The sequence below is a fragment of the Oncorhynchus masou genome, chromosome 33 (genome assembly GCF_036934945.1).
Source record: "Oncorhynchus masou masou isolate Uvic2021 chromosome 33, UVic_Omas_1.1, whole genome shotgun sequence".
NCBI classification, from domain to species: Eukaryota; Metazoa; Chordata; class Actinopteri; order Salmoniformes; family Salmonidae; genus Oncorhynchus; species Oncorhynchus masou.
The window spans coordinates 41351120-41376479 of record NC_088244.1 but is presented as its reverse complement, the minus strand read 5'-3'; the positions used below and the strand labels follow the sequence as shown (position 1 = coordinate 41376479).

General features: G+C 42.6%; 1 protein-coding gene across 2 annotated transcripts in view; it reads left to right on the top strand.

Moving 5' to 3' along the window:
- The first annotated feature begins 11141 nt into the window (after positions 1-11141).
- The window catches only part of LOC135528565 (TOX high mobility group box family member 2-like), a 128066-nt gene continuing 113847 nt past the window's right edge, over positions 11142-25360 (top strand). For both annotated transcript variants that reach the window (XM_064957738.1, XM_064957736.1), the window contains exon 1: positions 11142-11746. In XM_064957738.1, coding sequence (XP_064813810.1) covers positions 11657-11746 — 90 coding nt within the window. In that variant the 5' untranslated portion in view covers positions 11142-11656. The remainder of the gene's footprint in view (positions 11747-25360) is intronic.

Below are 25360 nucleotides of genomic sequence, written 5' to 3'. Positions count from 1 at the left end.
CCCTTTGGAATCCACCCTTGTCTCACAAACACCACTCTAGGGCAGCCCCCGTTAATCACACAGACTACTGGTTGGTACCGACGGATGCAGAAGAAAAAACCACTTGCCCCTGATATACTGCATGTAAGACACTCCCTCCCTGCCCTATTTCTTCAATCTGACTACAACCTTTGTACTTGTGAACATTTTAGGTAAAACATGATAGGTTAAACACTGTATAACATTTCTATTTTTTTGGATCTTTGTAAAAGTCACACTGACAACATGCTCATTAGATTAATTGGTAAATCATTTGTGTTTTGATCTGTATTTCTTTTAACTATTCAGCCCTAGCAAGTCTGCAAGTGGGAGTTAACCAGGGCAGAGGGAATTGAATTAAGCCCAGGACATGACCAAAGACCAGATGTGCCACATGCTGCCCCTCAGGTTAATAATCCAGGATTTTTAGATTAAATACAGTACATCTTTAAAACACTGCCCAAAGCATCGCTCCCCATTTGCATGTCCCTATTCATTTCTCCTGTTTTTGCCCAATGAAACTGGATGGAAGCCAGGAATGACATAAGGTGGTTTAACAATTGATAGCTTTGGTGTTTGGGCTGTATGTATCTGTTCATAATCATTTGTCAACATAAATCACTGACAAAATTGAAGTACCTACACTCTAAACTATTAGCATTTTGTTAGAGTAATAGCAGAAAGTGTATTCCTATATCAACATCTATAACACAATGCTTTTAGGTATTAACATGTTCATCCAAATTACCTTAGTGTTTTTTTCTCTGGATGGAAACATATTTGATTCTGGACCCTCAAAAGTGCTCTTAATTGCTCGCTTGAAAGGGACATGATTATATAGATGTTCGGCTTTCTTTATATAAAAATGAATCATCATTCCACTGCTGAAATGATGCTGTGTTCTCATGTGAAAAATCCCTAGTGCTTTACAAGGTACTGACAGTAAAAGGCTGGGTCATATAGAAAACATGTTCAGATGTTATCTTATAATTTATCCTCAACTTAACCAATTCAGGGTTCTGGCATTACTGTAACAAATCCACGGTTAAGTGTGATTGTTGTCATAATTTTTACAAGCTAATTTCATACATTTGCATTGTGACTTAGGTTCTTTTCTGGAGATCTGGTTTAGTAGATTAAAAAAACAACCATACTATTTTTACAAGTTGGCATTTTAATATGTGAAAATATTCAGACTGGTTATACACACTCCACAACGAGAGCTGAAAAGCTAAGCAATTAAAGTAGTCGCTTCAATTTCCTTCAAACGAAGTGGTAAATGAAACGTGGTTGGACTGACAAACTGGGTCATTTTTAAAAGGAGCTCCTCTGTCTTTCTTCAGTCTATCCTGCATGCAGAGGCACATATTGCATCCCTACTTTATCAAATAAAGATTTGTCAAAATGTGCCTCTATTGAAGGTCGTTTTCAAAGTAGATGAGGATGACATAATGAAGACATGAGATCAGAGAAATTACATAATCTCTGTAATGTTCATGGATGTTTAACCTACTTCTCCTTTTCATGTAGAATTACGCAATGTATCAGCGGTAAAACCCCTACTGGATTGAATATCTTGGTGGTTCAGATGTTAGTGGCATTAAGTCCTAAACCTACATCTCCTGCAAAGGAGGATGGGAGCGGTTGTTGACCTCTGGAGGATGTAGTGCGTGACCTTGTGAATGGAGCCCAAACTAGAGCTGTCTGGGTCTATGGCAGTGGTAAGGCAGTGGTGGCTAGTGTCACTTTAAATCGGAGGAATGGCTCGTTGTATTGGCTCATTGTAATGTGCCGTCTTCCCTTCACTAGCCTCCACTGGTGTATGACGGGGTCCGATAGAAAGCAGACAGAGGAGGGGACAGATTGATACAAATATCAACGTGTGTAGGAAACACAATATCCAAAGTTGACTGGAGAGACACTAATGCTCCTCTTCTCCTTCCATGGACGTCTAACTGCAGAGTTATGAGTTATTTCAGCCTTTGTTTATACTATGTGACCAGAATGTTGACTCACTGAAGACTTCAGATTGGTTCCCATGCCCCTGTAGATCACACAGGGTAACCCGTGACCTTCTACACTGGGGTCAAAGGTCAGTTACTCTGCTCTTCCCAGGACTCCGGTCATGGCTAGACTCCGGTCAGTGGAGGCTAGTGAAGGGAAGACGGCACATTACAATGAGCCAATACAACGAGCCAGTCCTCCGATTTAAAGTTTTTATCAAATTAACTTACGCAGCATGTTAGGAGAATTAACATAGCAGGTTAGGATAATTAGGTTAAGGTTATAAAAAAGGGTTAGGTTAGGGTTAGCTAAAGTGCAAAAAAAAGTAACTTTTAATGGAGAGATTTGACAGTTTGTAGAGATAGATGTGTTGTAATATTTCCTGGCACCATGCACTCCCAATAATGACATCCTCATAACACTTTGCATTAAACGGGCATCAGTGCGGCCAGAGGTTTTGGATAATGATATTGTCGAGTTTGAGTCAAAAGGCTTCACTCATAAGCACCCACACATACTGTTTAAAAGTATCTGTGCATGTGCAATCAGAGAAGATTAGCCTCTCGCTTTGTGCTCTTTGTTGTGGTTAAAGTCAGCACAATACTGCTAATACTCCTCAGTCTAGCACCTTGTTCCCTTGTTGTTTAAGCTGGGCTGAAACGCGTTTGGTACACTTTTGTTCCACTGCTAATGCTAATTTCGTATAGCTAAGTCTAGCTTTTTAAGGCACCCCTTATAAAGGGTTTGTAAAGGGTATATACTGTAAGTAGTTTATATATTTTGAACAGGAGCAGGACATTTTGAGTTTATTTGGGATCTTAATAAAATTAGCTCGCTAACTAATTGATCCTGCTTTCTGGAACAGCTTCCTAGTTCCAGAGGTTTTTGATTGATTTTATGAAATACGTGTTACTCCAAAGCCATTTAGGTGACAAACCATACTCAGTATAGAACTCAGTGGGAAATTAAATAGAAGACATGTTCTAGGAATGTGCTGTTCTGTTCAGTACCTTGAAAAGACGTCAAGGGCAGCTTGATGTTGCCATCAACTAATTGCTCTGTGAGAAGTGAAATCACGAGTCCTGATGTTCTTGTGCAAGCTATAGACACAGACAGAAAACAAACAATTAAATGTAATTGTCCAACGTGCGCTGTGCTTATCCAGAACATTAAGTGTAATAACAATTTCAGGGCATCACTGAAATGTGCTGAAATGTGCTGAAATGTGCATACAGTGTTATATCACTCACAATATGTGCCTCTCTTTTCACACTGTCCATTAATCATTTTTGCAGATCTAAAGTAGACACTACATAGGCTATGTATCCTTTATGCAGATCTAAAGTAGACCCTACATAGGCTATACATCCTTTATGCAGATCTAAAGTAGACACTACTTAGACTATACATCCTTTATGCAGATCTAGCTAATTAATAGTTTAGAAATATCCTATAAATCTATTAAAAGTTCAAGTTTGTGTAAAGTGTAACTGAAAAACAAAACGGTGAAGCAAGAGTTTGCAATGAAGCAGCAGTTTGCAAGATACTTGCATTCAGGGCTCCCAAGTGGCGCAGCGGTCTAAGGCACTGCATCTCAGTGCTAGAGGCATCACTACAGACCCTGGTTCTATTTCAGGCTGTATCACAATCGGCCGTGATTCAGAGTCCCATAGGACAATTGGCCCAGCGTCGTTAGGGTTTGGCCAGGGTAGGCCGTCATTGTAAATCAGAATTTGTTCTTAACTGACTTGCCTAGTTAAATAAAGGTTAAATATATATATTTTTGAATGTACTAGTTACCAAATCATTATACAGACAGTGGTGTGAGATAATGGGACATAGTATGGGGCGGCATGGTATGGGGCGGCATGGTATGGGGCGGCATGGTATGGGGCTGTCATGTCTTGTTATGTCTGTTCCTGTCCTTTCTCTTCACTCTGTCTCTCTCTGCTGGTCTTTTTAGGTTACCTTCTCTGTCTCTCATTCTTCAGCTGTTCTACATCTCCCCTAACTAGCTCATTCACTCTTTCACACCTGTTCTCTCTTCCCCCTCTGATTAGGTCTCTATTTCTCTCTCTGTTCCTGCTACTTTCAGGGTCTGATTCTTGTTTGTGTTTTTGATGCCAGAAGCAAGCTGTCGTCTCGTTTGCTTCCACCTTGTCCTATCCTGTCGGAGTCTGCCTGGCAGGTGCATCCTGCACTATACTACGTTCTTTTGTTCCATTGTCAACGTTGGAAGAGGATTTATGCCATTCCTGTTTTTCATTAAAGAACTCTGTTTTCTGTTAAAACCGCTTTTGGGTCTTCACTCAAGTACATAACAGAAGAATCAGACCAAGAATGGACCCAGCGGCTCCGGACCCTTTTCACTCCGCCGTCGAGATCCAGGGAGCGATGCTAGGCAGACACGAGGAGGAATTGTCTGCTGCTCGACATGCCGTTGAGACCCTGGCCGTCCAAGTCTCCGACCTCACAAGACAGGTTCACCAACTCCACCTCGATCCACCGCCCACTTCCAGGGTTTCCGAGTCTCCGGAGCCCAGGATCAACAACCCGCCCTGTTACTCAGGGGAGCCCACTGAGTGCCGCTCATTCCTCACTCAGTGTGATGTGGTGTTCTCTCTCCAGCCCAACACTTACTCCAGGAGCGCAGCCCGCATCGCCTACGTCATTTCTCTCCTCACCGGACGGGCGCGTGAGTGGGGCACGGCAATCTGGGAGGCGAGGGCTGAGTGTATTAACCAGTTTCAGGACTTTAAGGAGGAGATGATACGGGTTTTTGACAGTTCTGTTTTTGGGGAGGAGGCTTCCAGGGCCCTGTCTTCCCTATGTCAGGGGAATCGATCCATAACGGATTATTCTATTGAGTTTCGCACTCTCGCTGCCTCTAGTGACTGGAACGAGCCGGCTTTGCTCGCTCGTTTTCTGGAGGGTCTCCTCGTCGAGGTTAAGGATGAGATCCTCTCCCGGGAGGTTCCTTCCAGTCTGGACTCCTTAATAGCCCTCGCTATTCGCATAGAGCGACGGTTTGATCTTCGTCGCCGAGCTCGTGGAAAGGAGCTCGCGTTCTCCGTTGCTCCCCTCTCCACATCACTGCCACCTGCCGCATCACTGCCACCCTCCTCCGCCGGCTCGGATGCTGAGCCTATGCAGCTGGGGGTATCCGCATCTCGGCCAAGGAGAAGGAACGGAGAATCACCAATCGCCTCTGTCTCTACTGCGGCTCCGCTGGTCATTTTGTCACCTCATGTCCAGTAAAAGCCAGAGCTCATCAGTAAGGGGAGGGCTACTGGTGAGCGCAACTACTCAGGCCTCTCCTTCTGGATCACGCACTACCTTTCCGGTCCATCTCCGCTGGCCCGGTTCATCTGCTTCCTGCAGTGCCTTGATAGACTCTGGGGCGGAGGGCTGTTTTATGGACGAGACCTGGGCTCGGGAACATGACATTCCTCTCAGACAGTTAGGGGAGCCCACGGCCTTGTTCGCTTTAGATGGTAGTTCTCTCCCCAAGATTCAGCGTGAGACGCTGCCTTTAACCCTCACTGTCTCTGGTAATCATAGCGAAACCATTTCTTTTTTAATTTTTCGTTCACCTTTTACACCTGTTGTTTTGGGTCATCCCTGGCTAGTGCGCCATAACCCTTCTATTAATTGGTCTAGTAATACTATCCTATCCTGGAATGTTTCTTGTCATGTGACCTGTTTAATGTCTGCTATCCCTCCTGTTTCCTCTGTCTCTTCTTCACAGGAGGAGCCTGGCGATTTGACAGGGGTGCCGGAGGAGTATCACGATCTGCGCACGGTGTTCAGTCGTTCCAAGGCCACTTCTCTCCCTCCACACCGGTCGTATGACTGTAGTATTGATCTCCTTCCGGGAACTACTCCCCCGGGGTAGATTATACTCTCTGTCGGCTCCCGAACGTAAGGCTCTCGAGGATTATTTGTCGGTTTCGCTCGACGCCGGTACCATAGTCTCCTCCTCCTCTCCCGCCGGAGCGGGGTTTTTTTTTGTTCAGAAGAAGGACGGGTCCCTGCGCCCATGCGTGGATTATCGAGGGCTGAATGACATAACAGTTAAGAATCGTTATCCGCTTCCTCTTATGTCTTCAGCCTTCGAGATCCTGCAGGGAGCCAGGTTTTTCACCAAATTGGACCTTCGTAACGCCTACCATCTCGTGCGCATCAGGGAGGGGACGAGTGGAAGACGGCGTTTAACACTCCGTTAGGGCACTTTGAATACCGGGTTCTTCCTTTCGGCCTCGTTAACGCTCCAGCTGTCTTTCAGGCACTAGTTAACGACGTCCTGAGAGACATGCTGAACATTTTTGTTTTCGTTTACATGGACGATATCCTGATTTTTTCACCGTCTCTCTCGATTCATGTTCAGCACGTGCGACGCGTCCTCCAGCGCCTTTTGGAGAACTGTCTTTATGTGAAGGCTGAGAAGTGCACTTTTCATGCCGCCTCTGTCCCTTTTCTCGGTTCCGTTATTTCCGCTGAGGGCATTAAGATGGATCCCGCTAAGGTCCAGGCTGTCATTGATTGGCCCGTTCCTAAGTCACGCGTCGAGCTGCAGCGCTTTCTGGGCTTCGCTAATTTCTATCGTCGTTTCATCCGTAATTTCGGTCAGGTGGCAGCTCCCCTCACAGCCCTTACTTCTGTTAAGACGTGCTTTAAGTGGTCCGTTTCCGCCCAGGGAGCTTTTGATCTTCTTAAGAATCGTTTTACATCCGCACCTATTCTTGTTACACCTGACATCTCTAGTCAGTTTGTTGTTGAGGTTGACGCGTCAGAGGTGGGCGTGGGAGCCATTCTTTCTCAGCGCTCTCTCTCTGACGGCAAGGTCCATCCTTGCGCGTTTTTCTCTCATCGCTTATCGCCGTCAGAACGTAACTATGATGTTGGTAATCGCGAACTGCTCGCCATCCGCTTAGCCCTAGGCGAATGGCGACAGTGGTTGGAGGGGGCGACCGTTCCTTTTGTCGTTTGGACTGACCATAGGAACCTTGAGTACATCCGTTCAGCCAAACGACTTAATGCGCGTCAGGCTCGTTGGGCTCTGTTTTTCGCTCGTTTCGAGTTTGTTATTTCTTATCGTCCGGGCTCAAAAAACACCAAGCCTGATGCTTTATCTCGTCTCTTCAGTTCTTCTGAGGTCTCCACCGACCCCGAGGGGATTCTCCCTGAAGGGCGTGTTGTCGGGTTGACTGTCTGGGGAATTGAGAGGCAGGTAAAGCAAGCACTCGCTCACACTCCGTCGCCGCGAGCTTGTCCTAGGAACCTTCTGTTCGTTCCCGTTCCTACTCGTCCGGCCGTTCTTCAGTGGGCCCACTCTGCCAAGTTAGCCGGCCACCCCGGCGTTCGGGGTACGCTCGCTTCCATTCGCCAGCGTTTCTGGTGGCCCACTCGGGAACGTGACGCGCGTCGATTTGTCGCCGCTTGTTCGGTCTGCGCGCAGACTAAATCTGGGAACTCTCCTCCTGCCGGCCGTCTCAGACCGCTTCCCATTCCCTCTCGACCGTGGTCTCACATCGCTTTAGATTTCATCACCGGACTGCCTTCATCAGCGGAGAAGACAGTTATTCTTACGGTTGTCGATAGATTCTCTAAGGCGGCTCATTTCATTCCTCTCGCTAAGCTCCCTTCTGCTAAGGAGACGGCTCAGATCATTATCGAGAATGTTTTCCGAATTCATGGCCTTCCGTCTGACGTCGTTTCCGACAGAGGCCCGCAGTTCACGTCTCAATTTTGGAGGGAGTTTTGCCGTTTGATTGGGGCTTCCGTCAGTCTCTCGTCCGGCTTTCATCCCCAGTCTAACGGTCAAGCCGAACGGGCCAATCAGACTGTTGGTCGCATTTTACGCAGTCTTTCTTTTCGTAACCCTGCGTCTTGGTCAGAACAGCTCCCTGGGCAGAGTACGCCCACAACTCGCTTCCCTCGTCTGCTACCGGTCTATCTCCTTTTCAGAGTAGCCTCGGGTACCAGCCTCCGCTGTTCTCATCTCAGCTCGCCGAGTCCTGCGTCCCCTCCGCTCAGGCTTTTGTCCAGCGTTGCGAGCGCACCTGGAAGGGGGTCAGGTCGGCACTTTGCCGTAATAGGGCGCAGACTGTGAGGGCCGCTAATAAGCGTAGGACCAAGAGTCCTAGATATTGTTGCGGTCAGAGAGTATGGCTCTCCACTCAGAACCTTCCCCTTAAGACAGCTTCTCGCAAGTTGGCCCCGCGGTTCATTGGTCCGTTCCGTATTTCCCAGGTCATTAATCCTGTCGCAGTGCGACTTCTTCTCCCGCGCTATCTTCGTCGCGTTCACCCGGTCTTCCATGTCTCCTGTGTTAAGCCCGTTCTTCGCGCCCCCGCTCGTCCCTCCCCTAGTACCTAGTGGATTGGGAGGGGTACGGTCCTGAGGAGAGGAGTTGGGTTCCCTCTCGGGACGTGCTGGACCGTTCGCTGATCGATGATTTCCTCCGTTGCCGCCAGGTTTCCTCCTCGAGTGCGCCAGGAGGCGCTCGGTGAGTGGGGGGGGGTACTGTCATGTCTTGTTATGTCTGTTCCTGTCCTTTCTCTTCACTCTGTCTCTCTCTGCTGGTCTTTTTAGGTTACCTTCTCTGTCTCTCATTCTTCAGCTGTTCTACATCTCCCCTAACTAGCTCATTCACTCTTTCACACCTGTTCTCTCTTCCCCCTCTGATTAGGTCTCTATTTCTCTCTCTGTTCCTGCTACTTTCAGGGTCTGATTCTTGTTTGTGTTTTTGATGCCAGAAGCAAGCTGTCGTCTCGTTTGCTTCCACCTTGTCCTATCCTGTCGGAGTCTGCCTGGCAGGTGCATCCTGCACTATACTACGTTCTTTTTGTTCCATTGTCAACGTTGGAAGAGGATTTATGCCATTCCTGTTTTTCATTAAAGAACTCTGTTTTCTGTTAAAACCGCTTTTGGGTCTTCACTCAAGTACATAACAGGGGCGGCATGGTATGGGGCGGCATGGTATGGGGCGGCATGGTATGGGGCGGCATGGTATGGGGCGGCATAGTATGGGGCGGCATAGTATGGGGCGGCATAGTATGGGGCGGCATAGTAAGGGGCGGCATAGTATGGGGAGTAGAGTAGCAGGTAAGATCGTTGGGCCAGTAACCGAAAGGTTGCTGGTTTGAATCCCAAGCCAACATGTGAAAAATCTGTCGATGTGACCTTGACCCCTTAACCCCTCTGGATAAGACTGTCTGCTTAATGAAGAAATTGTAGTATTATAATAACCTGTCTCAGTGAAGATGTCAACTTAATGAATATTTTTTGCATTATTCGGCAGAAGCAGTACAGCGAGCGAAAATACGTTATCCAGCTTTCATCTTTACTATTGTTTTCTTTCATTCACATCTTATTTTGTTCAGCATTAAAGTGGCTAGTGTAGTTTGTTCCATTAATTGCCATTGAGCATTCAGTAATTAAAGAACAATAAATCTTTTGTAGAAATTTGTTTCTCTTGTTTGGTTGCTAGCACATCAATTGTGCTTCAATAATACTGATCATTAGCATTCGGTGGGCAGTGAAGGCTTCTGGGAAGGGAGCTCTATACATACAGCACTCCACATTCCATTCCCATGAAGTTATGGCACTGGGCCACGGGGTTAACTCTGTGTGTGCTGACAGTGGTAAAGCACAACTACACAGTCAGGTCCATACTAAACAACGGGCATGCACTATTGGGTCGAGAACGGAACAGGTCCACAACCAATCATAATCATGCTGTCAATATAACATTATGACATATAGCCTACTACAAATAAAATGTTTATTCAGATCCATACTCTTTTCATGTTTTTACTATCAGTAAATGCAAATCATAATAATTCTAAGGACTCGTCTGGAAGGATTATTTTTTAATGCTGCAACCAACAATACATTGACAATGGGCACCTGAAATATTTACCTACTTTATATGAACATATAAACCATTTGGTGCATGGTGCATGGATCTACAGTGGTATGATAATAACACAACACTGCAAAGTGTAATCTGTACTTTGCCTTGACATGATTGAAAGACAATGGTCCCATGGATAGGCAATTTCAACATCAAATGTGCATGCACATCACAGGGCAAGGGAGTGCTATCCATCAAATTCAGTGAGCTGTCAAAGGGAGCTAGCTCTTTCAACCTTTCCCTATACATTTGCACTCAATTGCCAATATAATATGTAGCTCCTGTGCATATTTTGCACACCTTTGAGAATGTAAAATGTTTATCACAACTCATGTCACTAATCAGTAACGAGACCTAATAATCAATGTATTTATATTCATATATGCTAGTCATTAAACATACTCCTATCTGTTATTGTTTTGATAAAAGTGGTGCTATACCATTATATTATCTGTATAAATGCAAACACAATTGGCAAAACATATAAAAATAATGTTGATCTTAGACCATGCATGATAATAGCCAATAGCCATTCCTATTAGCCTACTTTTAACATTCCAAAGTAATTTCCCATGATGCCTTTTTGTTGTGATGGATTTAGACATAGCCTCTATATACCATAGAACAATTGTTAACTTCATAATCATTGCTATAATGGGAAAGAATGCAAACCCTCCTCTGCTTCGTCTGAAATAACATTGGATGTTTTAAGGCAACATTGTTTTATCTTTTACATAAAATAAAACGATGCCAAGAGCTCAATCAGCTTTTTGCAGTAACATTTCATTTCATTACAGCTGTTTGTGTTCTTGGTTGATGTGTAATAGTTGCTGTGGATACCCAAACCTTTATATTTGTATACTGTTTGGAATTCTATAGGTTCATAGTTCTATATTTCTATATTTCTATACAGAGGTTTGTGTTTAAATTAACATGTATGTTGACGAAACATTGCATTGAATGCAGACTGTGGATCCTCATGCCTTTCGGCTTGGCACACTAAATAAAGCAAATGGAACCTTTGGAACGCAATATACTGTATAGGCTAATCTGTGTGTGCTTTATAATGCAGAGCCCTGCACACTACTACATTGCTAATCTGAAACGCGCAGTTGCAGAAAGGAGAGCGGTTGCCAAGGCAGCCACCAACCTCCCCTCCCCCCTTTCCCTCCATTCCTCTTTCCCATTTATTATCAGTAGAGGTCGCATGGCATATGGTGAAGAACAGTCCAATCACTTCTCTGTCCTCGAACCATTGCCTGGAATCAATGCATGAATATGCACCTCCGTCACAAAGCCTATGGAGTATGAGAACAACGGGAAAAAACAAACATATTCAGAGGGCTCATTTTATGCCTTTTTAAATAAACCAAGGGGGAACATTTTATTTAATTTGTTCTGGAGTATGCCTAACTTAATAGTATAACTAATCTGCATATGTGCTGTTATTTTTGTTCTACCGTTAAGTAATATCTGTTTTGGTTCTCCAAAGCGGACGCGCTCCAATAAGCGAAAGAAAAGGACTGTTCATCACTAGGACGCGAGTTGGTGCAGAAGTTCGACCGCAAACGGATGTGAGGGAAGAGTGCACAGAGTGCACAGAAAACTCAACCCCTTTTTATTTCTTTACTTCTTTCTTATTTTGTTTGGCTAAACAATAGAGTGAGTCAAAGACACTGAAACGGATTTCATGCCGTCAGTCTCGCAGAACCTGATATGGACGTGAGATTTTATCCTGCGCACCCGTCAAGTGTGGGTTCTGATCCAAGTTGTCTAAGCTCGTTGGACTTTTACCACGCGAACAAGGTAATAACAAAGTGCAGTCCTCCTAGTCCGTTACTGCCTAGAGATTGAAGTCTACACATTTTCTCACCTGCCTCTGCTTCTTGTTCAGCAGCCTGCATTTGTGCAATATACATGCATGGCATGGGGTGTTTAACTGAAACTGGACGTGTTTCCACCAGCGCGTGTTTCCATTCCAAGTGATTCCAATCCTTATTACAACAATTACACGTTTTGAGATGGGATTCTCTGACAACCCACACATCCACGTAGCCTGAACCGGGTTTTTATTGTTCTTCTACTTCTACTTTCTTCTCTATCTCTTTTTCAGTCAACATATTGGGCATATAATATAAGTATTCTAGGCTATAACATAACTATTTTGCTTATGTTTAGGCTATAATGTAACACACTTTGCATACCTGCTACAATTTGGATACCTGCGACAATATACTGCTACAATGTAACGTTAGCCTACTTGATTGCTGTTAGTCTACATTGACCAGTCTACACGGCGTTTGATAAACCATGTTGCTGGAATCTTAATACATTGCTCTTGTGCATATCCATGCACTTTGCATTTACCCTACATTTTTAACTTTTCTTGTTCTAACCTTCTTAGCCATCTTTTTTAATCTGCTGGTAGAGTAGTCTGGTAGAGTAGGCTGGTAGAGTAGGCTATTGCTCTCGTTCTGAGAGGCTATCCCGTTAGTTGAATGAGCATGTTGGATTAAAATAGGCTATTAGTCAATATTGCCCATATCTTTGATGATTCTGAGTCACAAACATGATGTCCCACTGTGAAATGAATACTAAAATGGTTTTAGAGCCACATCTTTAGAAGAATATTTTTACATCCCACTGCTTCAGTTCTCGAACGGTGCTGCTTCACAATCACAGACAAGTGTGCCAGTGGCAGCCTATGTTCCATGAATATGCATATTATGGCAACTTCTGGTCATTCATGATCAAAAATAATAAAAAGCATGTGTCAAATGTACAATTAGACAGTTGTAATACTTTTGGTTTTGACTATACTGCTCACATTACTACAGGCCTATTATAGCTTCCATTTTCAGAAAATCATGATCGGTTGAGGTCTGGTCCTGTGGGTGATAATGCTGGGAAAAGGTCTGATCTGTCAGCTTTTCATCACATCCACAGTGACAACGTAGTGGTAGCCTAAAGCCTACTATGGCTGATGGAAACAACAAATATTTGTGCATCTAAAATAAATACTGTCTTCATCAGTTTGCCTAATATGTTACCCTGAGATGGGCCATTGTAGCCCGCAATACTCCTGCAAACAAGAGAAAGAGGAAGTGAACGCAGTCAGTCCGATATCTGGATTGAGTCATCATATCCATTAAATCCAGATTAGGTGGTTGAAACTTTGCATTAGCATTTGGGAATTGCACTAGGGCAATTCCACGGTAAAGGAATTAAGCTGAGGGTGATTTCAAAGTTTAACAAACCTTACAACTCTATGCACAAGGACTACTTTTAAAAATGTACACAGAACATTTGACAAAAACGTTTACTTGAAGAAGAGTGCAGATTAAAATCTTGGTAACAGATTGGCGGTTTGTGCTGTTGGTGCCGTCATTATGTTACCAAACTTTGCATTTGCACTGTTCTTCAAGTAAATGTGTTTTTGTATAGTTGTATGGTTTGTTAAACTTGGAAATCAAAGGATTTTAAAGTGAAAAGTCTCAGCATAATTCCGTTACTGTGGAATTTCACACTTCTAAGAATTCAATCCAGTCACATTGAGAGGCAGTTCACAGATGAAAACCTGTGGAATTACTTAGTCTCTACATGTGTTGTTCAATTAAAATGGTCTTCCCTGTAACGCACAGCGCTGAGATTGCCTGCAATGAGAAGCTCAGTCCGATGATGCTGTTACACACCGCCCCAGACCATGACTGACCCTCCGCATCCAAATCGATCCCGCTCCAGAGTACAGGCCTCAGCGTAACGCTCATTCCTTCGACGATAAACGTGAATCTGACCATCAACCTTGGTGAGACAAAACCACAACTCGTCAGTGATGAGCACTTTTTGCCCCTCCTGTCTGGTCCAGCAACGGTGGGTTTGTGCCCATAGGCGACGTTGCTGCCGGTGATGTCTGGTGAGGACCTGCCTTATAACAGACCTGGTGAGGACCTGCCATAGAACAGACCTACAAGCCCTCAGCCCAGCCTCTCTCAGCCTAAGTCTGAGCACTGATGGAGGGACTGTGCGTTCCTGGTGTAACTCGGGCAGTTGTTGTTGCCATCCTGTACCTGTCCTGCAGGTGTGATGTCCGGATGTACCAATCCTGTGCAGGTGTTGTTACACATGCTCTGCCACTGCGAGAACGATCAGCTGTCCATCCTGTCTCCCTGTAGCGCTGTCTTAGGTGTCTCACAGTACAGACATTGCAATTTATTGCCCTGGACACATCTGCAGTCCTCATGCCTCCTTGCAACATGCCTAAGGCACGTTCGCGCAGATGAGCAGGGACCCTGGGCATCTTTCTTTTGGTGATTTTCAGAGTCAGTAGAAAGGCCTCTTTTAGTGTCCTAAGTTTTCATAACTGTGACCTTATTTGCCTTCCGTCTGTAAACTGTTAGTGTCTTAACGACCATTCCACAGGTGCATGTTCATTCATTGTTTAAGGTTCATTGAACAAGCACGGGAAACAGTGTTTAAACCCTTTACAATGAAGATCTGTGAAGTTATTTGGATTTTTACTAATTATCTTAGAAAGACAGGGTCATGAAAAAGGGACGTTTCTTTTTTTTGCTGAGTTTATAAGAATGTACTGATAAAGTTATGCCTGAATGTAGACTAACAAGACAGCTAGACTAACAAGACTGCTTCAGTGGTGTGAAGCAGAGTATCTCAGAAAGAAAGCACACATGGCTAGGCTATATTGGAATGCTACCAAATGTGTCTTTAGTCCCTTGAATCTCGATTATAATTATTTTAAATATTAAAACTTTTTCAAATAACAAAATGAGATTACAATCCTTCCCCAGGTAACACTAACTATCTTCACTGGTGTTGCAAATGAGACGGAGGCCTTTGGGACCATCTGATCTCATGTTAACATGGGTCAGTTTATTATCCTCAAAGCGTTGTGAAAATGGTTGTCCCATTTAAAGGTGCAATACGCAGCTCCGTCATTGCCTGGTTGTAAAAATTCTAATAGTTCACCTAGTTTCAGTTTATGTAACCAAACAAGCAATGTGTAGACTAGAGAATCATTGTACTATCTTTTCAATAAACAAAAATCTTGTATTTTCAACAGTTTGAAGCTGGTGTTCAAAACCGAAAGTAAAAGACGGAAAAACTAAACTTAAGTACGGGAAGCACTGAAATAGAGCACTATGGAAAATATCTACCTACTCCTTAGACTTGCTTTCAATGAGAATTATGAATTTGGTTGGGTGACCCAAAAAGTTACATATTGCAGATTTTAAGAGTTGCATCAGCCTGTCTAAAGTAGGCCTCGAATGTATATCTAATCCCTCAGTGGCGATAGTGTTATGCGGACTCTGCTGCTGAGTTCCTCAGAAATTTTGCTACAGACCCTTTCAGAGATGGAAAGGGGGCAAATGAGTCTCATGCATGCTCATATTTCCATTAAACGGTAATATATGCCATTAGTAGACGTTTTATCCAATGCTACTTCCAGTAGTGCATGTATGCGTTTTTATATGGGTGTCCCCAGCGGGAATTTAACCCACTGTCATGGGTTAAACGTTGCAAGCGCCATGCTTTACTAAGCCACACAGGTTCACAGGTGCCGTCTTACTTTTTTGTTACACACTCACTTCCTGTGAGTGTGTGACATTTTTAGAATTAGACATTGTGATCCCTGGTCAAACCTTAGAATGGTGAGGTGATTTGAATAAAAAAGAGGTCCCGGCAAGATAGTTTGCTGTCTGTAGAGTGCGCCTGTAATGTTCATCCTCAAGCCGAATCATATCTCTGAAAGATGTGGGGGTATAGTCAAAAAGGTAAACCCACAAAGGGTTACAAACCTTGTTATGGTAACTAAATAGTATGCTTACAAGACATCCATAGGAACAAGAATGGCATGGTTCTATTTCAGCATACATTTGTTAGTTTTAGTGTGAATGCTCTTTTGAAAGGTATTTAAAGGTAATTAATTACCCTAAAGGGTAAATCAATAACCTTACTATTCAGTTCAATTGACCATGGCACTCTCCATTATTGGTTAAAATGTCTTGATAAGAGAAAATGTGAAGTATTTTTTTCAGATTTTGTTTGAATATAGCTCCGTAGTATTGTATGTCACTTCCTCCATAATGTCTCTTACATCCTATAGGTAGCCATTTGACTTGGTGGAGCTAAACTTTCCACATTTGAGGGCAAATGGAACTCTGTGAAATAATCACAAAAGAGGCTGTTGGAGGATGAAAAGGGGAATTTCAAAAGAGTTGAGATACTGTACAAGTGCAGAGAAGCTCAAGCTCCTCAATCGACTCACACGTGCCCATGAATATCTCGGACATGTCTGTGATAATACGCTCCCTTACTCTGTGGTGCTCCCACAGCCTAGAAATAACATCAAACTTTGTAATTACTGCAATCTTTGTGCTGCTTTGGAAATACGAAACAGTATCACGTTTTAATATGGAATTGAGCCGTATTTTTCAATTGTCCTCTTCAATTGTCCTTCTAGACGTTTTTCTACAGATGTCATTATGTATGGCTGTCTATTCTGTCATCCAGCACGTTCAGTTTGCTCTGGGAAATAAGGTATGCTTGTATACCTAAATCAAACCTGTGCATTTGTCTTTCAGTTCTACAGTATGTCGAATGCTTCAAGTGGAGCTGTTTCTGGCTTCCAAAGTCCCATAGTGAGCTGTTTATTTTAAAACTGGATGGCTTATATGATATATATTTTTCTTTAGCAAAGATGACATATTCCATAATATGCTGTATACATGAAACCTAAACTTGTTGATCAGAAGCATTTGCAATATTGTCAATTCCATTAAATGTTAGACCTTGAAGGAGATCCTTGAAATAATACAAGCTATGGTACAGTTTTATATCCTAGGGCAACAGAGTATTATAGCTATTAGCTAATGACAAGCTCTGTGTTATGTGGTGGAGGGAGAGTGAGCAGAATGGGTTGAAGTAATCAGTGCCACACAGCACATGGACAGTGTATGCATCCCAAATGGCACCCTATGCCCTAAAGAGTGTCCTACTTTTGACCAAGGCCCATATGGCTCTGGTCAAAAGGATTGCACTTTGTAGGGAATAGGGTGCCATTTTGGATGCGGCCAGTGTGTGCTCACTCCGACTTCAGCCATTTACTGGTTTTGCTGACTACGGCATCACAATCACAATTGATTTTCTAGCCTGTGAAGGGGAAGGCCATACATACATACCACAGTGTGGACACAGAGAGCACAGTAGGAACAACATGCAGTAAATCACACACTTTCCTCTGAAGAGATTTTAATGGGAATTCCTACCATTTGAAATCATCAATGGGCCAGATATTTTGCACACTGTCTATAGTCCCCCATGCCATTATGAACCTGTTACTGTTAATAGAGGGCAATTCAACACAGAGTGAACTGGTTTTTAAATGTAAAATGTATGTCAAACAAAAAAAACAATGATTGCAAAGTTAAACAAACCATAGCACAATGACTACTTTTAAGAATATCCACAGAACATGTAACAAAAACACATTTACTTGAAGAACAGTGCAGATGCAAAGTTTGTTCACAGAATGACAGCACACACAGCAAAAAACACCATTCAAACCAACTATCTCACAATCATCTGTCTGCAGATAGCTAGAAACTTACCTTATAGACCCAAGCTCTCTTATTTTTCTAATTTCACTCCCTCATGAGGAGGGAGGATAATGAAAGTTCAAAGAAGTAGTAACAAGTAAAGGTAGACCTACCAATTGGTGTTTTTACTGATATCAAGTTTGTTTTATTAAGTGATTAGAACTCATAATTATGTTACCAAATCGCTAACAGAATTACTGAAAAATCTGTAACGGCAATTGAATTGGCTACAATGGGAAATCATAGTAGTCACAAACCACAGTTGGGTCACCTGCTACTGTACTCCCTTCCATGTTCAGCTCATAACTGTATCATCAGGTGTTAAAAGCAAGACTGTGAAAACAGTCTGGAAAGCCCCTCACTCTCCCTTTCTCTCTCTCTGCCGGTCTCTCTCACTCTCTCTCCTCTCTTTCTCCAGTTAATGTCACCTCTCCCGGGTATTAATGACAGCTTCTATGACACCTATCACCTATTGACAGTAATAAGCATCCTCAACCACTGAGAACTGACCGACACTGGAAGTTTGGACAGTAAAGTAGAGCACAGTAGAGAACAGTAAAGGAAAAAGGGAAAGGGGGATACCTAGTCAGTTGTACAACTGAATGCATTCAAACGAAATGCGTCTTCTACATTTAAGCCAAACCCTCTGAATCAGAGAGGTGTGGGGGGCTGCCATAATCGGCATCCACATCACCGGCATTACATTACAGTACAGAACAGGACAGTAAAGAAAAGTAGAGTACTGCACAGTAGAGTTCAGTACAGTACAGTAGAGCACACTAAAGTAGAGTACAGTATAAATTACTCAAATGTACTTTATTGTACTATACTCTACTGAACATATTTACTTTACTGTACTCTACTGTACTGAACTGTACTGTGCTCTACTGTGCTGTACTGTGATGCCCAACTTGTAACGTAGACATCTATGATTGTTTCAGATGTGGTCAGGTCCAGACCAACCAAATGTAATCTTGTTTGGGGCGCAGCTCATTACAACACCAGCCAGCGTGTAGAACAGTATCCAAATATGAAAAAGGAAATAGCATATTTCTACCTTTATGTACCCATTCAGGATACATCACCTTAATGATATTCATGTCCATAATTTTCAATTTCTGTATAGTACAGATCAGGGACCCATGATGTAATTCCTCCACTGTAATTCCGTTACCGGAAGCAAATCCACTTCACCTACTGCAGTTCAATAACCAAATAAAAATGTTCAAACTCAAGGTGTCATGTCATAGCTGACACCCCATTCTTTCAGCACCTTTGAATCTTAATTGGAAAACGTGTTCACATAAAAAACAACCTTTATTTAACTAGGCAAGTAAGTTAAGAAAAAAAAAATATTTACAAGGATGGCCTACCCTGGCCAACGCTGGGCCAATTGTGCACCGCCCTATGGGACTCCCAATCACAGCCGGTTGTGGAACAGCCTGGATTCAAACCAGGGTGTATGTGATGATACCTCCAGCACTGAGATGCAGTGCCTTAGACCGCTGCGCCACTCGGGAGCCCAGGAGCTTGGGAATATAGGTCAGACCAATACAATACAGTGGAGGAGAGTGGGGTAAGTCATGCCAAGGGTTAGTTGAGCCAAGTGGTGAGGGTATACGGAGAAATACGCTGTATACTCACTTATTTTTCAGTAGGCATTGTGTATACTCACTACTTAATCCCCACAATGCGTATTGAAGTAGTGTAGTGGAGGTATACAACGTATCAATTAAGAAAGCTGATGGAACAGATCAAAATGTTTAGCTTAAAATGTTGATAAACTATTTTCTTCACATTTTAAGTGCAGCAATGTGCACACGGTGGTAGGCCTATGCGTGAATGTTCCAAAATGCAATTAGCAAGAAAACATCCTCTTAAAAGCACTCCTCACTTGTGAGCTGATTCATAGACAGAGATTTAAAAATTAAAGTTAGAAATTTAGAAAGAGGGGAGATCTTAAGATGCAAAAACTATCACGAGTTGCTAATATGACCTTTGACTGCTGGACAATGAAAGAAAGTTAGAAGAAAAACAATAGACCAGGATAACGCATAATGAGGAAGTCTTTATAAAATAATTGCCTCCATGTTTCTAAGGTGAGATTTTGTCTATAGGGTACTTTGAAGCAAGGTAAGACATGCCTCATAATATGAAGTAAAACATCCAGCTTTCAAACAAATAAGGAATAGGAAAAATATTGTGATGCTAATGTTAGGCCTAACAGTCTTCTGTTAAATGTAGCCTATGTCTTTCTGGGAGAATGATATCATAATTATTTGCATAAATCCAGTGGCCATTTTATTTGCTAAATCCCTGTTACACACACAAAAAAACAGTGCTACAGTTGAAGTCGGAAGTTTACCTGTACCTTAATGCAGATGCGCTCTAATCCGAATAAATACATTTAAACTCAGTTTTTCACAGTTCCTGACATTTAATAACAGTAAAAATTCCCTGTCTTAGGTCAGTTAGGATCACCACTTTATGATGTACTTCAGTTTTTATTTCGTTCATCACCTTCCCAGTGGGTCAGAAGTTTACATACACTCAATTCGTATTTGGTAGCATTGCCTTTAAATTGTTTAACTTGGGTCAAACATTTCGGGTAGCCTTCCACAAGCTTCCCACAAACGTTGGGTGAATTTTGTCCCATTCCTCTTAACAGAGCTGGTGTAACTGAGTCAGGTTTGTAGGCCTCCTTGCTCGCACATGCTTTTTTAGTTCCACCCACAAATGTTCTATAGGCTTGAGGTCAGGGCTTCGTGATGGCGACTCCAATAGCTTGACTTTGTTGTCCTTAAGCCATTTTGCCACAACTTTGGAAGTATGCTTGGGGTCATTGTCGATTTGGAAGACCCATTTGCGACCAAGCTTTAACTTCCTGACTGATGTCTTTAGATGTTGATTCAATATATCCACATACATTTTCCTTCCTTATGATGCCATCTGTTTCGTGAAGTAAACCAGTCCCTCCTGCAGCAAAGCACCCCCACAACATGATGCTGCCACCCCCACAACATGAAGCTGCCACCCCCGTGCTTCACAGTTGCGATGGTTTTCTTCGGCTTGCAAGCATCCCTCTTTCTCCTCCAAACATAATAATGGTCATTATGGCAAAACATTTCTATTTTTGTTTCATCAGACCAGAGGACATTTCTCCAAAAAGTATTGTCTTTGTCCCCATATACAGTTGCAAACCGTAGTCTGCCTTTTTAATGGCGGTTTTGGAGCAGTGGCTTCTTCCTTGCTGAGCGGCCTTTCAGGTTATGTCGGTAAAGGACTCGTTTTACTGTGGATATAAATACATTTGTACCTGTCTTCACAAGGTCCTTTGATGTTGTTCTGGGATTGATTTGCACTTTTTGCACCAAAGTACGTTCATCTCTAGGAGACAGAATGCGTCTCCTTCCTGAGCGGAATGACGTCTGTGTGGTCCCATGGTGTTTATACTTGCGTACTATTGTTTGTACAGATGAACGTGGTACCTTCAGGCGTTTGGAAATTGCTCCCAAGGATGAACCAGATTGTGGAGGTCTACACATTTTTTTACGAGGTCTTGGCTGATTTATTTTGATTTTCGCACAAGGTCAAGCAAAGAGGCACTGCGTTTGAAGGTAGGACTTGAAATACATCCACAGGTACACCTCTAATTGACTCAAATGAGCCTATCAGAAGCTTCTAAAGGCATGACATCATTTTCGGGAATTTTCCAAGCTGTTTAAAGGCACAGTCAACTTAGTAGTGTATGTAAACTTCTGACCCACTGGAGTTGTGATGCAGTGAATTATAAATGAAATAATCTGTCTGTAAACAATTGTTGAAAAAATTACTTGTGTCATGCACAAAGTAGATGTCCTAACCGACTTACCAGAACTATAGTTTGTTAACAAGAAATTTGTGGAGTGTTTGAAATATGAGTTTTAATGGCTCCAACCTAAATGTATGCAAACTTCCGACTTCAACTGTAGATGCCTGCAAACTTGAATTAAAGGGTAACTACACAAAACTTCTTTGATTTTTCCCAGACCTTAAAAGTGGTTTTCTGATATGGTTTACGCATTATTTTGAATTTAGAACATCCAATTTTGTTGTTTTTCTATTTAAAAAGTTTGACATTCAAGCAACCTGAAGAAGACTCAGTTGGCAGCTTAATTCATCTTTCAAGAATAGGCCTACTATTAGCCTACTTGCACAGTACAGCTTAGGTTGGCCTGACTGTGAAAGACAAATATGGGATTCATAATTTTAGGTAATTCAGAGTGTATGTTACTGTTTGTCATGTTATTTTTCATGCAGCGCCTTTGTTTGGGAAATGTTTTCAAATTAGAGTATACCCACTTCTCTAGGCACCACTACACACTGGTTGAGCTACCCTTTGTAGTGGTGCCTGGAGAAGTGGGTATGCTCTAGTGAACCATACACAAAATGTATCATGTGGCCAAATATTTAGGAAGAGGTCATCATTTCAGAGGTCATCTGTGAAGGAAGAAACCACATGGAACAGACAGATTTTCACCCAGTCAAATGAATGTGTCTTATCGGTTTCATGATATTTGCATCCAAACCAATGTAGATCGTTTTACGACTTTTGGATACACTGAACAAAATTATAAACGCAACATGCAATTTTTTTTTTTTACTGAGTTACAGTTCATATAAGGAAATCAGTTAATTGAAATACATTTATTTGGCCCTAATTTATGGATTTCACATGACTGAGCAGGGGCACAGCCATGGGTGGGCCTGGGAGGGCATAGGGAGCCAGGCCCAACCAATCAGAATGAGTTTTTCCCCCACAAAGGGCTATCTTAAAGACAGAAATACTTCTCCCGTAGGTGAGAAGCTGGATGTGGAGGTTACACGTGGTCTGCGGTTGTGAGGCCAGTTGGTCATACTGCCAAATGACGTTGGAGGCAGTTTATGGTAGAGAAATTAACATTCAGTTCTCTGGCAATAGCTCCGGAGGACATTCCTGCAGTCAACATGCCAACATGCACACTCCCTATAAAACTTGAGACACCTGTGGCATTCTGTTATGTGACAAAACTGCACATTTTAGAGTGGCCTTTTATTGTCCTCTGCACAAGCTGCGCCTGTGTAATGATCATGCTGTTGAATCAGCTTCTTGATATGCCACACCTGGCAGGTGGATGGATTTTCTTGGCAAAGGAGAAATGCTTGGTGTGACATCCATTTAAATGTAAGATTGACAGATTAAAAAAAAAATGTAGGGTTGTGTAATCATTGCATAGGTATCCATCCAACTTATCTGAGAATAGGGATTGTTCCTATTTAAGAGTGAATGAAGTCTAGAAATAACAGTCAACTAATGGAATATTCCTTATGGAGGCCTCCTCAATCAGTTCTGTGCATGTAGTATTTGTTGTTGAGTGTCTCTCTTTCTGTGTGCTGGATAGTGGGAAAGGGAGTGAGAGATTCAGAGAGAGAGAGGGGAGACTTGGATAGAGGGAGAGAAAAAGGGATGCCTGTGCACTAATTAGAGAGAGAGAGAGAGAGAGAGAGAGAGAGAGAGAGAGAGAGAGAGAGAGAGAGTAGTAGTAGTAGTCTGTTCCTCTGAGAGGCTGTTGGCATAATTAGGACCAGTCGGCTTGTTCCAGTAAGACTGAGTTAGTCAGAACAAGCCTCCCATGGGGCAACTCCACTGCACTCTAATTTTACCTGCAGAAAAGAAGGAACGCTGTGCCAACACCTGCTGTGGAGTAGGCCCCTGGGTGTTCTATTAAGTGTTGATTATGTTTGTTAATGGTTGCGAGTGCCAAGAAGTCAAAAGCGGGGGTTGTTAAAATGGATGCGCTAATAACGATGTACATCCATCACATTGGTTCAACTTCTTGCTGCAGGAGGACAGATGCATGGTCAATGTGATGAACCAATGTGATCCTGTTGTTCTATGTGATTTTCCTGATCACATAATAAGTAGGTATTAGGGATGCAAGGGCTTCATTTACTCATGTAGCCTCATTCGGATCTTTTTGGGTGTTTTGACCAATCCCATCAAATCTTTTCATATCAGATCTCTTTCAGAGCTAATCTGGTTGGTCAAAATACCAACACTGCCTGTGTAAATGCAGCCAAGGTGTTTTGTAGTCTTATGAAGCCAACCTTCCAAATTGACATTTGGAATAGTGAGCTATTTCATGAGGGATGCCTGGGCTTCCAAGGCTAGGTGTTGTGTAGATCAATGATTCTGCACAGTCCGATTGCAATGCAGTCAATTTCAAAGTCAAAGAAGCATATGTACCAGTGTATGAACTGTGAGCGAGGTTTGCCCCTTGCTCCTTTTCTCATATTTGAGGTGATCAACCAACGGGGCAGATAATACGAGGGTGGAAATGAATGAATGGGGAGGACTGCAAAGCTGGGCTTTGGCTGTATGTATGTATGGAAGAGTCTGTGAGCTGGACAAACATCCACACTTTTGTATCAGCCTCCTGAGGTACAGTATGGCATGTGCAAATAGTATCAGTGATGGCAAGCTCTTCATTTGGCTTAAAAGCTCCCCCCACTTGTTTTTTCATAATATCCTTTCCGAACATTATCAGGTGGGTATCAATGCCTTGTATGCACTATGACCTGTAGGGATGGTATCAACAAAAAAAGGTTTGATTAATTAATGATCTAGGTCCAAATGCAAACCAACAAACAGCTCGAGATTGGAAGAGGAGCCAGTTTAGTAATTTATCTAAGTGTAAAAAAATATATATATGTTGTTGGCATAATTAGGACCAGTCAGCTTGTTCCAGTAAGAGTGGAATGTTTTAGTAGTCCGGCATCCCTGGAGCAAATTAGGTCTAAGTGCCTTGGCCAAGGGCACATCGACAGATTTCTTACCTTGTCAGCTTGGGTATTCAAACCATGCCTACTAATAAATGGTGTGCACGATACTGTACATGCAATGAATCCCAATGCCTTATAATCCCAGCTAGCACATTTGGTTCCTTGGAAGTTGTTGGAATGTACGTTTTTGGTTTCCCATTGATCTGGGAACAAAGCCATACGTGTCCTGACCGGAACTTTTAGCCTGTTCTGTGAATGTTTATTTTGAAGTTACACTGAGGTTTTACCCAGGTTGCTTGTAAGTTTTCCTAGGGGGTATTATTAACTCTCTGAGAAAGGAAATGGTTTTTGAATAACTTCCTTAAAACTTAAGTCTTTTAATAACACTGCTAGCTTATTTTGGGTTCACTTTTTTGAACCCCAAGAACAGATAGGGAACATGGAAATTCATTTCCTTAGGCATTACTCATGATAACACAGCATCAGTGAGATTTGAACGTAAAATCATCTTTTCTCTATCCATGGAATTAGTCCACTGCAACACCAGGATGGAGCTAGCAGACAATGTTTTTTTAAGCATACAAAGCTGTTAATTGTAGTCTATTCCAACAGAACCCATTTCAGCACTCATTAAGATCATATGTGGCCAATTAGTGGGCGAGGCAACACACCTGAACACACTTAACAAAATAGAGGATAGAGAGAGTTTTGTTGCTGCTGAAAACGGAATGTATATGTTTTTAAATAACATTATTAGAACGTTCTCCAAACTTTACAAACGTTTTCTTGTGGTTTAAATGGAAAGTTCATAAGTTTCTCGGAACAATTTGAGAACATAACTTTAAATGGAACCATGATGAAAATTGTAGGAAACGTTATGTTGAAGTACTGAAATTCCCACAGTTAAACGTTGTTTGTTAACGTTCTTGGAACAATTTATGAACATGAAAACTGTAGGAAACGTTATGCTGAAATACTGAAATTCCCACAGAAGAACTTTGTTTCT